The following is a 15,035-nucleotide window of genomic DNA, read 5'->3' on the forward strand; positions in this document are numbered from 1 at the left end:
AAAAGAAAATGAGCCAACTATAATAAAAAAATAAAAAATAAAAAGTGAAAATACGACTAAACTATATTGAGACGCACCTGGAGCAATACAATAAACACGATGTCGCAATAAATCAGTCGCGGAATTTCCTTCCCATAAACAGGCAACACCATCTATCTTATTGGTAATTCTCTAAGTTGCATTTTTTTATTAGGGAATTGAGATTTACCTCTCGTCTCTTATTATTTCTTTACCATTTTCAATATTTTATATATCTTGTAATTCAATGTTTACTTGTCTGACAAAAAATTTTGTAATAACCTCTTATTAAATATCAGCAGAGCAATTTTTACTTTACATAATCTACGTTTTCAACTAGTACACGTACACGGCAACCCGCATTACCATTGAAAAATAAATTTCAATTCCCTCGATCATTAAAAATACTACTATGAATTTGTCATTTACTTCTCCTCTTTTAAAAACTTTTCAATTCCCTCAATAAATATGTGAAGTGGATATTCGATTATATTTTAAAACCTTTTCACTTCCCTTTCTCTCTTTTGTTATAAAAATAAACATTTTTCATTACCAACTTTATTAAAATATTAATAAACCAAAACTTTATTTTATATGGATAAATAATAATAATAACAATAATAATAATAATAATAATAATAATATTCATATATTGCATTAAACACGTAAGAATCCTAAAATTAAAAAAAAAATAGAATTAAGATTCAAAATTTTGAAAAGTTTGCATTACTAATTTTTTTTTCCCCGAAGTTCTAATTACTTTTCCAGTGATTAAAAACCAAAACAAACGCACAAATTTATATTTATCTCTTTCTCACACAAACACGCTATGGGATAATTCCCTTGATATCTCTCATATGCAGAGCTTGAGCGTGAGTAATGGCGCTAACTGGAGTTTCAGACTCACCACAACACCAAGAGGCTGTATTTCGCAGGTAAATTCCGAGCTTGAATGCTTTCCTTTCTAGTATGATAATTAATTTTGGAATACTTATTTTAGGAATTCTCCTTTACATTGCATATTCTGTCAACAAATTCAGCCCTTACGAGTCTGTAGCTATTGCAAATTGATTTTTGAATACTTATTTTAGTTCATAGATTTGCAAATTGATTTCCCTGATTTTAAGTTTACTTCATAAAATAGATGTATTTGCTTATGTATCTCTGCGTTTGTATGATATTAGTAGATAAGATGACTTGTTTCGACAAGAATGAATTTGAAATTTGAAGAGTGAATTTTATAGGTTTAGCTGAAATGTTCAAAGAGGGGGGTTTTATCAGGTGAAAGGAGGGGCCCTAGTAATGGAGTAATAAATTCACCTTACATGTTCACAGTTTGTTTTTGAGTCATATAATTTCAATTCTGTTGTCTCAAAACTTAATGAGAACAAGCCAATCAGCTATGATCTTGAAGTTACTGGTCGTGTTACTGTCGTGGGCTTGGTTTAACGAATGTGATATGTCCTCATTTTAGTTGAAGATGTTGGTTTGCTATCAAACTGCGCACAACAACAATGATGTTTTTTGTGGACTAACTGAATAATGTTTGACATGATAATTTTTCGTTTAAACTGAATAAGCCGAAGAATTCATCGGATGATCTGTTAATTGTGTTTAAACTGTGTGTCTTATGTAACAAGTGGGGCATAGAAGCTACGGTAATGTTAGTCTCGATTAACCTGTATGCATTTTCAGCAAACTTTCTGTGTAGCATTCGGGAACAAGAAAGAACACAAGGAACATGGTGGGAGTTTAGAACTTGACCCAACGGATGGCTTGGTCGATAGTAATTCTCGAAAGCTCAACGAAAGCAGATTGCCTCCTCTGGTTAGTGCATTAAAAGCTTCAGCAGAGGAAAACGCTGCTAGTTTTCACTTTCCTGGACATAACAGAGGACAAGCAGCTCCTTCATCGCTGGCCCGACTAATTGGTGCAAGGCCGTTTCTGCATGACTTGCCAGAGCTTCCAGAGCTCGACAATCTTTTTGCTCCCGAGGGACCTATTTTGGAAGCGCAAAAACAGGCAGCTGAGCTTTTCGGAGCATCAGAGACATGGTTTCTTGTTGGTGGCAGTACATGTGGGGTTCAGGCAGCGATAATGGCAACTTGTTCTCCCAGAGACGTTCTCATTCTTCCGCGAAACTCTCACATCTCAGCAATATCCGCCATGGTGTTATCTGGCGTGGTACCTAAGTACATTGTCCCCGAGTATGACCCTGAATGGGACATAGCCGGTGGCATTACTCCTTCGCAGGCAAGAGCAACACAGCATCTATTAATAGGAAAAGTTTTCGTTTTCGTTTTCGTTAATTCTGGTTTAGTATTATGCCAGGTAGAGAAAGCCATCAAGGAACTAGAGACGGAAGGACTAAAACCAGCTGCCGTTTTTGTCGTCTCACCTAGTTATCACGGTGTATGCAGCGACATTGGCGCAATTTCCGAGCTCTGCCACAGGAACGACATCCCTGTGATCGTTGATGAGGCTCACGGGGCTCACTTTGGGTTCCACGACCACCTGCCAGCCTCGGCTCTTGCTCAAGCGGCTGATATTGTCGTGCAGTCGACTCACAAAGTACTGTGTTCTCTCACACAGTCGTCAATGCTGCATCTTTCGAGTAACCTTATCGACAGGGAGAGGATTTGCAGGTGCCTTCAAATGCTCCAAAGCAGCAGCCCGAGTTATCTGTTGCTAGCGTCGTTAGATGCTGCCACGGCTCAACTAAGTGATAGAAAGGGAACCATTTTCAACGAAGCTATGGAGCTAGCTCTTGAAACGAGGCGTGTGATCAAACAAATCCATGGAATCTCACTCTTTGATACCGCGAACTTCCCTAGCTCTCCCGCTATTGATCCTTTACGAATCACTGTTGGCACTTGGGAGCTTGGCCTTTCGGGTTTTGAAGCTGACGACATCTTATGCAGGGACTTTGGGGTGATTTCTGAACTCGTAGGAACGCAGTCTATTGCGTTAGCATTCAACCTCGGAACCAAACGGGAGCATGCTTCGAGACTTTTGTCCGGATTGAAGTATCTATCAGAAACTCTCTCTCACGCCAACAGATTATCCGCGGAGACAGAAGCCAATGCCACCGCTCTAGCGCCCTTCGATGACTTCAACGTGGTGTTGAATCCAAGAGACGCCTTTTTTGCTCGTAAACGAAAAGTAAGCTTTGAGGATAGTCTAGGTAAAATATGTGGAGAGCTGATATGCCCTTATCCACCCGGGATCCCGGTGGTAATCCCGGGTGAGGTTGTCACGGAGACAGCACTGAAGTACTTGATGCACGTTAAAAGCAAGGGCGCCACGATCAGCGGGGCTGCAGACCGTCTCCTCTCCTCCCTCATTGTATGTGATGTATGATGTATCACAGCTTTCATAGCTTCATATTTTGATGAATACTCTTCCTGATAGATTCAATGATACTATAAAATTAAAACCAATATTAGATTCAAGTTGAATTTTTTTCCAAGTTGAAACTACTAGTATTTGATTAGATAGAAAAAATCAAATCAATTGCAAAGCTGCTTCTGAAATTATCAGTTGGAAATAATTTGAATTAGATGTGTCAAAATTGGTCTGAGGTAAAACAAAGTCGAGCCGGCCCAGTTTAAAAATGCAGCGGACCACTGGGCTAATCGACCAAACCGGCCCAATACATTTTCCGTTTATGAGGTATTGTTTATTTATTATCAATTAAATTAAAATAGTCTATATCCATTTATAAATACAAGAACATATTAATTTTAATATAATATAATAATTTATTCACTTTTGTTTTTTGTTATTATTGTTTCCTTTCTCAACCCACCAACCACTATATAAAAATACACGTCGCATTTCATTAGATCTATTTTTACGAGACGGATGGAGTGTTATCTTATGCTATTAAAATAAAATATTTTATTCGTATTTTTATTTTCTCTCGTTTTTAATCCGAACTCGATATATATTTTGTTACACAATCTTTCAGATGATGATTTCTTCACTTTCTATAACTACAATATGTATTTCTTCAGTTTCTATAACTACAATATGTCATATCAAAATATACTGTACAATTGGGCCAACATCCATTAATTCTTTCTCATATATGTTTTTTTATCATTGGAAATTTCGTTAAATACATTTGATAAAAGTTTGTTTTATTAAATTATAGAGGTTTTTAGGGTCCCAGCATGGAAAACTTTGCTGGTGAATTGCTATCAATGGATTTGGAAATTGTCGGTTGACTTGTCTTTATTTTATCATATCTGACATAGTGCAAAATTCAACTCCAATAGTACTCCTAGATGCATTTTTCTAAGTATAAAATATAGTTTAATCTTTAATTAATATCAACTTTCTTCACTATATCCGAACCCACAACTTCTATTTTATGGCTTTACTATTACCAATTTATTATGTGTATTGTTAATTTATTGCAATTATTATGTCTTCAAATTTTTTCAACTCAAATTCTTTAAGTTCTTCAAACATTTTCAATGTTTCAAAAACATGAATTTTCAAATCTTTTTCTGAATATAGTGAAATAGTATTGGATGATATGGTTCAGCTTTCTTTGTCAGTCAAGAGAATTCGACAAATATAGACCATACAATTGTCTATTTTGTTTCTCATTTAATATTCTATATTCATTTTTCAAAATTTTAATTTCGAGACCTGTTTTACACTTTATTTCATACACAAATACTTTTCAACGTGGATAGAATTTTGTTGAAAAATTGAAACAACACGCTTGGAAAAAAATCAAGCTAACTAAATAAATATTTATACTAAAAGTGAACCGTGAACTATATTACTATTAAACTTGGAAATGAATCAAAATCTAAAAAAAAAAACTGCGATCACAATGATTGTACGTATATGGTTGAATATAATGTTCCTCAGTTCCTATGTTGTTACAAAAAAAATGTGAATTTTATTATGAATAGTCCATATATTTACCTTTGAATATCTCATATGGTTAGTTTGTCGTCAAATTACATAGGTGGTCACAAAAATAAAATTATGAAAAACTAATGTAAATTCGAGAATCTCAAGTGAATTATTGTTTGTCGATTTGTTACATTAAAATTGCGAAGCCCTTTAATTGATTGAAGCATACTTGTCATGTCATGTGGAAAGATCCTAAACATGCATGTGCTTGTGTTTCATAACAAGATTATTAATCAAGACATAATTTAATGTCTGTATTTATTTTTTATTAATAGTACTACTATGTTTTTTAAGAGAGTCAAAAGTCAATGGCAAAAGTTTGCAATTCGTATAATTTAAACAGTAAGTTAACTTCAATTAAGGTTATTAACTGTGATTAGATTTTAAAGTGGACGGGTAATGATGAAATTGTGATTTTTTTAGTATTAATTTATGTATAATAAAATTTTAAAACAATTGCGACGGTTCATTTAGGCAAGATTTGTGATTAAATTTATTTATGACTAATATTATATTAACGTTAGTTTACAATAGTTAACTTTAGAATAAGTTATTAACTATTTTCAATGTGATGGGTAAATTAGTGTTAATCTAACTATATTCACGAAAATTATGTCATTGATAGTAGAGATGATTAACTAAACCGACGTTCCGAAGCAATGGTGGATCTAGAAACTTTAGATTGGGTTGCGATAAATAATTACACTAATTAGATATTTAATATTTAATTAATTATTTTTCCTATTATCTCAATTATATATTTAATATTTGAGTGAGCCAAATGATTATGTATAAAAAAAATTGATAAATTTTTTGTAACTTGTTACTTGAAATTTTTTCACTATTTTTAAAATAGAGATTATTGTTACTTGAAATTTTAATATTTAAGATATCGTTTTTTAAATTTTTAAATGAAACAAAATGATGATATTTTCTATAAATAATCAAATATAAGTATAATTAAAAATCATAAATAATAAAGATTATATCCACTCCCATTTAATGAAATGACAAATAATAAAATGTTATAGTTAATACTATATATTGGTTAGAAACATAATTAGAATAGCCAAAATATAAGCAAAATATAAGTAGAATAGCCAAAATATATGCAAAGAGCCAAAAATAGACCTGAAGGATTCGAACTTGGGACTAACGCTTTGATAGGTGAACATTTTACGACTAGGCTACTTCCAATTATGTGGATGCAAGTGTCCCCCTAGTTGTTAATTGGATCCGCCACTGTTCCGAACAAGTATTAATATGTACGACTTTGCTCCAATTGAAGAAATGTTACGCTATCCATAATATTTTCCCTTTATACATAGTATTTGATGAATTAAATTAGAAATGACATTTACATTTTGACAATATATTTATCCGGTTTTTTATGAAAAATGTAAATATCAATTAATTATGAATCAGATACTATTAACTAGTTTGCAATTAGTTGAACGATTAATTAATAAAACAAATATTAGTTAGAAAATAAAAAAACGCCAAATCTACGCTCAATTCGCCACCGTCTCCCAATCCACGGCCAAAATAAGAAACATGCGATCAATCAAACAAAAACAAGAAACAAAAATGGCAAGAGAAAAGAAAACTCAAATTTGGTAATCACATCGTCATATCCTTAAATATGATAAACATAAGAAACACACAACCAAATTCACGATTGATAACCAATCGAAAAAAAAAACATAAAACTCACTACCAAATCAAACATAAACAAAATCTCATATCCAAAGTCAGTCTTCGAACAAAATCAAAGACACGTAAGGAGAAATTTTTTGAAAACCGCATACCAATACAACCAACACTATTATAAAACCGAAAGAGAGTTGAAATAGACGTTATTATAGAATCAAGGTCGAAGATAGATAATACAAAAACGAAAAGTTTATCATAGCTAAACAACTAAATCCAACTAAAACACCAAGTCATATCTAACTAAACAAATATCTAAAATAGAGAATTGAAATAGACGTTATTATTGAACCAAGATAAAATATAGATAATAAACAAAAGCAACTAAAACACCAAATTATATCTAACTAAAAAAAATATCTAAAATCTTTATATCTCTACATTTATCCAAAGTCATTATCATGAGTATAATCATCACCATTTAAAATCTGAGAAGTAATTAACACGCGCAACCTACTAATTATGATATTCCATTAATCCACCTCGGTAATTATACACCCTATGAATCTCACTGGTCAACTTTCCCACGCTTAGGAGAGAGAAAGAGCCACAGTGTTCATCTCATCTAGAGAGAGAATGGAACAGACTCCATCTACACACAGAAACACATACACACAGTCGTGTAGAGAGAGAAGCGAAACAGTGCAGAAGAGAGCGACAGCACATGCATTATCCGATCATCAAATCTCAGTTTATATTTCCAGATTAAAATAACAGGAAATTAAAATTGAGAGAGATAAACAATAATGAGAGTGAAATCGAAATCAGGTGCCTGCAAAAAGGCAATGAGAAATCAATAACTGCAAAACCTAGAGAGAGAGAGAGAGAGTGCGCGCGTGTCTGGGCTGTGTAGTGTGTAGAAGGGGGCAAACGACAGCAAAACTGCAGCATTTGGTCTCTTCAATCCTCAGCATCTTCTTCTATTCCTATTCTCCCTAACCTCCTCTTGTCTCCCTCCTTTCATCCCCTCTCTCTCTACCGCCGGAAAACAATCCGAATCGAGAATACCTAATCTGAGAAGAGAGAGGAGGGGAAAGGCGATGAGAGCTGGTGAGAAATCATAGCCGTTTATTTGAGCTGGATTTGAATTGAGAGGGCAAATGAAGGCAGTAAATACCGGCAGCGGAGCTCCGCCGCCGAACGCCTCCGCAGCTGAAGGTCAGTTATTCTCTCAAATGTTAATAGTTAATTGCGAATATTAAATACGTAGTCCACATTTGAATCGATGAATCAATCTTCATTTATTTGTGTTTCCATACGAGTAAATTGTCGTTTGTTGAAAGAGGATTGAAGTTTTCGACACGTGGCAAATTGCAGGTGAGAAGAAGAGCATCAACGGTGATCTATGGCAGGCCTGCGCCGGACCACTGGCAAACCTGCCGGCGGCTGGGACTCACGTCGTCTACTTTCCTCAAGGCCACAGCGAACAGGTGGATTCTACTTTCTTCTTGTTCAGTTTTTCTTTGCCCTTTTTTAGAAGAATCTATAATTTTTGTATGGAGAGATGGAGCTAGATTGTCCTTTTATTGAGTAGAAGCTGCGTTTGGTTTTCAATTTTCCATAACCATCATAATTTGGGGAAATAATTGACTTAAAAAACTAGTTTGATTCTTTCTGTAATCGTTTAATTTTGGTTTGTACTGTAAATTTGGATTTCCAGGTTGCTGCTTCCATGAGAAAGGATGCCAATGCACAAATACCAAGCTATCCAAATCTTCCCTCGAAACTCATATGCCTTCTTCACAACGTCACATTGCATGTATGGTTGGTTTGGTTTTTAGTAGTGCTGCTATTCTTATCAACTCCTTTGAATGGATTTAAAGACTAAATTGTTTCTGGCGTCTAGGCTGATCCAGAAACGGATGAGGTATATGCGCAGATGACGCTGCAGCCAGTGCCTTCGGTAGGTTCTTTCTCTTGTTGATGAATGTTTCTGAAAATTTTGTGCTTATTACTACTACTTTATGGAACAATTTGAAGATATGAAGGCATTTTAAGTAACAATTTGAGGAACTGTTATGTTTGTTTGATTGCAGTTTGACCAGGATGCACTGTTGAGATCAGATCTATCGATGAAAGTGAATAAGCCACAGACGGAATTCTTCTGTAAAACCTTGACTGCAAGTGATACTAGCACACATGGTGGTTTTTCTGTGCCTCGACGTGCTGCAGAAAAGATTTTTCCTACTCTGGTTAGTCTCTCGAGAGTTGTAATCTACTGTCTGTTTGTGAATTCCTTCAAAGTATGTGATGCTTGAAATGCTCATGCAATTGTAGGACTTTTCAATGCAACCACCTGCGCAAGAGATTGTTGCCAGGGATCTTCATGAAACTGTGTGGACATTTCGTCATATTTTCCGGGGTAAGCTGATACAGTTATCTTCGTTTCTTTGGACGCCACTGAACTCACTGTTGCCAAGGTAGTCCCGAGCATTTAAAAATTTGTTACAAATTGTCAAATTTAGGACAGCCAAAGCGTCACTTGCTTACTAGTGGATGGAGCCTTTTTGTTAATGCAAAGAGGTTGGTTGCCGGTGACTCGGTCTTGTTTATCAGGTAATGATGCAGGATACTGAAATGCTTCTTTGGATTTAAAAAATCTGAATAGTATGAACTCTTCTCTTTCAAATGGATTTCTCTTGAAAGGACACCAACATGTTACCTATATGCAATCAGGGATGAAAAACAGCAGCTTCTCTTGGGAATAAGACGGGCTAATAGGCAACCTGCTAACTTGTCATCATCAGTGTTGTCGAGTGATAGCATGCACATTGGAGTTCTAGCTGCAGCTGCCCATGCTGCTGCAAACAGTAGCCCTTTCACTGTGTTCTACAATCCAAGGTTATATTTATTCTTGACTGTTGTAGTTTGCTTACATATGATGCATCCCATCCTTAGATACCTTGGCTTATTTGCATGATTTCTTATTCTTTATTTTACTTTGAGAGCAGGTCTAGTCCATCAGAGTTTGTCATCCCTCTAGCTAAGTACTACAGAGCCGCCTGCAGTAGCCAGATATCCCTTGGCATGCGCTTCCGGATGATGTTTGAAACAGACGAATCAGGGACAAGAAGGTATTGGTGATACTTTATGAATTCATATCCTACCCCATTATTGTTGTGAATATCTCATAAACCAAAAGCAATATTTATAACGATCATAGTAAGTCACTGAACAAAAAACTAGAGAGCCTACATCCCAACATATGAACTAATTATGAGATCCCTACCATTTAGTAAACTTGTATGAAATGCATGATGCAGATATATGGGAACGATAACAGGAATCAGTGACTTGGATCCGGTGAGATGGAAGAACTCACAGTGGCGCAACTTACAGGTAATCAGTGAAAATACTCTCAGTTTTGTCTAAAATGGACCTGCACTATAAGGAGATTTTTGGATGCTCACTTGGCATTTTATGAGCAGGTTGGTTGGGATGAATCCACTGCTGGTGAAAGACGTAGTCGAGTCTCCATATGGGAAATTGAACCTATTACAGCTCCATTTTTCATCTGTCCTACGCCTCCTTTCCTTCGCACAAAGTTTCCTAGGCAGCCAGGAATGCCAGGTAAAAGGAGCGCCTAGAAATGATTCTGCAATGTTACATCCAAACTTTGCTGTTTGTGCCTCCTGTGTCTTTAGTGGAATGCCCCTGAGTTTTTGCATTTTCAGTGGCATCTCTTTATGGTGTCTAATCATATTAGTTGACTAATATTCTATTCACAGAAGTGGGCAATGAAAAATACTTAATGCGATTGAGCAATATTCCTAGTAGAGTTGATCAAATTTTATTCATTTAGAGAAAAGAATCAAAAAGAAAAAAAAATGGTCCTGGAATATTATGTCAGAACACGCTTGATGGGTCGAGATGCCCCTGCTTAGTTCGCTTTTGGCCTACAGGAAAGGAGCTATGTCTGTTTTGCCCTTGGATGTGGCATCCTCTTTTTATGTCTTTCATGACTAATGCACATAGAAGACTAACTAAACACATTCTGGTCATAGTGATTTCAAGAATTGAACTCCTCTGAAATATCTGTTGCCTTTTCTCTCTGCAGATAATGACTCGTCTGATTTTGACAGTCTATTTAGGAGGTCAATGCCATGGCCAGGTGATGAGTTTGGCTTAAAAGATTCGCAAGCACTGCCTGGTTTGAGCTTAGTCCAGTGGATGAACATGCAGCAAAATTCCTCAATGACTAACCCAACACAGTCAAACTACATTAATCATTTACCTGGTTCTGTTCTGCAAAATTTTGGTGGCTCAGATATTTCACGTCAACTAGGTCTGCCCATGACTCAAGTTCCCCATCAGCACAACCTACAGCACAGTGCACAGAGGCCGACTGAGTCAGTGCAGCAACAAGACCAGCTCAAAACATCCACTTTAAACAATATACGCTCGACTATACAGCCACAACAGCAGTTGACTGACGTTACTCATTCACCTAGACAAAGTTTGGGTGGTCAAACTATACCAACAAGCCAAGTCCAGTCCCAGAATCCCATTGAATCTCAGAATGTTTTGCAACATCAACAATCACTTCTCAGTCATCAGCTTCAGAGAAATCTCCCTCAAAATCCGCAGCCGCAGCAGCAGCAGATTATGGCTCATTCTCAACAGCAAAATCTCGATCATACAAGCCAACAGCAGCAGCAGCACATGTCAGATAACCAAGTGAAGCTTCAACTTCTACAAAAGCTCCATCAGCAACAGCAGTCACTCTTAGCACAACAGTCTGGACTTCAACATTCTTCCCATTTGACACAACTCCAAGACCAGCAGAAGCAGCTTCTTGAAACCCCACCAAACTTGTCGAGGACTATGAAAACAAACCAAATGTCGGATTCCTCTCAAGCTTCCGGTATGCATTCTCAGTCACATGGTACATGTCAGCAGATGGTAAGAAGTAATAGCCAATTTAATCTACTGCGGTGCTCTCAGCTACCCCAGCAACCTAAACTCCAGCAACAACAGCAGCAATCTGGAATGCTATCAGATTTTTCTGGACATGTCGGAGGTGCCTTAAAACCAATAACCAATCAGCTTTCTGCTAGAAGCAATGGTCTATTGACTGCAGCTACAGGTGGGTTCCAGGCTGCAGTTACTGATGATGTTTCATCTTGTTCAACTTCACTGTCCACAAACAACTGTCGTAATGCAGTTCAGACTGTAATTAATGGCAGAAACCACCAATCCACAACATTAGGGGATGAGATTGCTCAGTCTTCTGCCTCTCTTTTAAATCCAAGTGGTCTAGAGCAGATGTCTTCTAACGGTCACATAGTAAAAGATCTACATCAGAAGTCTGATGCTAAGCCCTCAATGAATGTTTTTAAAAATCAGAACCATGGATTTATTGGATCACAGACATTCCATGATGGTGCTGGAACTCAGATAGATTATTTGGATAGTTCTTCTTCAGTAACCTCAGTTTTTCCTCAGAATGAAGGTCAGATACCGCAAAACAACTCTATGACTTTCAATTCTCAGTCATTGTTTTTTAGAGATGCTAGCCAAGATGGAGAAGTCATCGGTGATCCAAGGAGCAATGTACCATTTGGGACTGATATTGACAATCAGTTAGATATGCCCTTGATACTTAATCCGTTGGTCACAAAAGACATGGTAGGATCAGGCAAGGACTTTACAAACAATCTCTCTTCCGGAGAAGGCGTGCTTTCCACCTATGAGAACCCCAAAGATGCTCAACCTGTACCCTCTTCATCAATGGTATCTCAGCCGTTTGGGGTGCCGGATGTGGCGTTCAATTCCATTGATTCCAATGTAAATGATGGTGGCTTTGTGAATAGAGGTTCTTGGGCCACACCACATATTCCTAGAATGCGGACATATACAAAGGTTGGTTCTTTATGAGTAAATTGATGTTGAATCATTGATGCAATTATTGCTGGTCCAATCACGATCTAGTAACCCTTACACTGACCTGATATCTTTTTTTTTGAAGGTATACAAGCGAGGGGCTGTGGGCCGGTCTATTGATATTTCGCATTACTCAGGCTATGATGAGCTCAAGCAAGACCTGGCTCGTAGGTTTGGCATAGAGGGACAACTGGAAGACCGGCAGAGAATTGGATGGAAACTAGTCTATGTAGATCATGAGAATGATGTCTTGCTAGTTGGTGATGATCCTTGGGAGTAAGTTGCTAGATAGTTTAATTTTCCAGCATTATCAACATCCTCCTTCATCATACATTTACATGTTTTAATTGCTGCCTTTAGGGAATTCGTGAGTTGTGTACGTTGCATCAAGATTCTTTCTCCTCAGGAGGTCCAACAAATGAGTTTGGATGGTGATTTTGGTGACAATGTTCTTCCAAATCAAGTTTGCAGCAGCTCCGACAATGCTGTGAACTAGCTGGACTAAGGTTTTTCTCTACGTTCGATGCTGAGGTTGCTAGTTCCATAAGTATGACTTCATTTCCATATACATTATGCACTTTTAAAAGCTCCCATCATAGTAGACACTTTATCTGATTCATTGGCTGAGAGATATCCTTGACCCGATAACGACTAAGGTTTCCCGTGGAAAGTACGCAGGTGGGTCTAGAGTCTAGACTTTTACGAAAAGAGGCAATGTGACTTGCAGTTGTAGGACATTTTATCAAGCCATAAACAGATCTAGCTGCTGGGGATATCTATTGTGAGTTGTAAGAATGGTTTTTTCCTTTGGTTTCCTTTGTTTATTTCACTTGTAAAGATTGACTCCTACATAGTTTGTATTTAGGAAATGAGAGTGTTGGGGTATCTATAGTTGCTGCCTATACTAATGCTTTTCCATATATGTATAGTTTACAACTGTAAATAAAACTCAGATGCCACATCAGCCTCAGTGAAGCTGATATAAACCGTGACAATTTATATGAATGTTCCCATTTTATGTTTTATGTATTTAGTGGTTGTTTCCTTGTGAGTTTTGATGTGAATTTCTGAATGCATATGTGAATATTTTAATAACTTGGGTATTCAATTGTAACAGTCCCTAATAATTTGGGTATAATGTAACTTTCGGACTTCGGTAAGGATCATTCAGTGTTGTTTGGAGCGCGAGGTGCATCATCACGATTTGGTAAAAATCTAGGGCGTGGGTGACCTTAGTTAGAGCATCCACAACGATTGCTCTTAAATTATCTCATCCCTTAACTAGGTCCTATACGAGTATTTTTAATTTCATCTCTTAATTAAGATATAACACATCCACAATGCATCACATCCCTTTAACTATTAATGGGTCTCACTATTTCATATCTTTCTTTATTTTATATTTTCCCAACCAATATAAAAAGGACATTTATATAAAAAAATTATTATATTAAAGTTATAAATAAAATGACATAATTGAAATACTAAAATTATAAATCATTGAAAGCGATAAAATACTAGATGAATTGAGGGTTATTAAAATAAAAATCGAAAATAAGGTAATATTCGAGGAACTGCGATTTTTTTTTTAATATTTTTCCTATTTGAATTTTTCCCATTTTTTAAAAATCAAATTCCAACGACCAAAACGATGACCACTCGCTGGGTCAAGTGGACGTCAATGCATACTCCATATCGCGCCACGTGTGTCGGACGCATCGCCTCGTCAAGCAGAGACGTGGTCGCTGCAGCGAGACGCTTGCAACGACATACCGATGGCGGCTCATCCGGACGGAACGAGACAACCCATCCGACCAAGCGTCGTTGTTAGTCTTAGATTAAGTTAATACGAGTTGGATCAATGTAGAATTTTCTAGACTTAGATTAAGTTTCAAAAGCCTTTTAATTAATTTCAAACTGCTAGCGCTCTAACCGTACCACCATCGCCTCAACCATCCCCTGAATGTCACTCACCCTAGCCACCTTGGGGTAATTCTGGTGGACCCTGCACCATTGGCATTTACAAGTCATGATTGATATACATAATCAGACATTCTCATCAATATTGGAGTAATAGAAAACGTTGAAGTTTTATCAGAGTCATCGTCACCGATGAGAAAAATGAAGATAAACAAACACAAAGAATAAGATGTAAGAAACGTAAAAGAGAAAATCACGCTTTAGTTAGGTTAACTAACTAAAGATAATAGGATCGGGAAATATAACTGACAATGACAGTTATAACCACTCCTCAACGATACAAACGGAAAAGAGAGAGAAAATGGAAACCGAAATGATAAATAGGAAAACTTAGTCTTTAGCTCCACCATTTTAACCAACTGTTAATCACGTTAGTGTCATTGTTGAATTTGGACATTCTCAGTTCATCATTATACATTATTCATTCTTCTAAGCTTCGGCCTTCTTTGATTAGCCGTTTTGATTTATTGCATTATTTCACCCAAACTTCCATTTAGTTACTCTTATCG

General features: G+C 36.6%; 2 protein-coding genes across 4 annotated transcripts; both read left to right on the forward strand.

Moving 5' to 3' along the window:
- Window positions 1-803: 803 nt before the first annotated feature.
- LOC125208957 (uncharacterized) lies at window positions 804-3,487 on the forward strand. The gene is made up of 3 exons (XM_048108501.2): window positions 804-953; window positions 1,714-2,271; window positions 2,350-3,487. Exons 1-3 carry the CDS (start codon window positions 876-878, stop codon window positions 3,376-3,378), a joined length of 1,665 nt encoding a protein of 554 aa, XP_047964458.1. The 5' UTR covers window positions 804-875; the 3' UTR covers window positions 3,379-3,487.
- Window positions 3,488-7,212: 3,725 nt separating this feature from the next.
- On the forward strand, window positions 7,213-13,575 carry LOC125211979 (auxin response factor 19-like). Of its 3 annotated transcripts, XR_007174588.2 has the most exons (15): window positions 7,213-7,821; window positions 7,981-8,093; window positions 8,324-8,422; window positions 8,510-8,566; window positions 8,700-8,855; window positions 8,941-9,025; window positions 9,129-9,219; window positions 9,340-9,504; window positions 9,615-9,737; window positions 9,927-10,002; window positions 10,092-10,233; window positions 10,721-12,525; window positions 12,632-12,822; window positions 12,907-13,093; window positions 13,225-13,575. XR_007174588.2 is itself a non-coding variant. In XM_048111957.2 (14 exons), the coding sequence occupies exons 1-14, from the start codon at window positions 7,764-7,766 to the stop codon at window positions 13,040-13,042; spliced, it is 3,297 nt and encodes a 1,098-aa protein (XP_047967914.1). In that variant the 5' UTR covers window positions 7,213-7,763; the 3' UTR covers window positions 13,043-13,575. The 3 variants fall into 3 exon arrangements, 2 of the variants coding, with proteins under 2 accessions (XP_047967914.1, XP_047967915.1); XM_048111957.2 differs by having other exon boundaries at window positions 12,907-13,575; XM_048111958.1 differs by lacking the exons at window positions 7,213-7,821; window positions 7,981-8,093; window positions 8,324-8,422 and having other exon boundaries at window positions 9,134-9,219; window positions 12,907-13,575.
- The last annotated feature ends 1,460 nt before the right edge of the window (window positions 13,576-15,035 follow it).

Source organism: Salvia hispanica, chromosome 3 (assembly GCF_029641045.1).
Source record: "Salvia hispanica isolate PSC_SH4W2 chromosome 3, Shi_PSC_v1, whole genome shotgun sequence".
In the NCBI taxonomy this organism is placed as follows: domain Eukaryota; kingdom Viridiplantae; phylum Streptophyta; class Magnoliopsida; order Lamiales; family Lamiaceae; genus Salvia; species Salvia hispanica.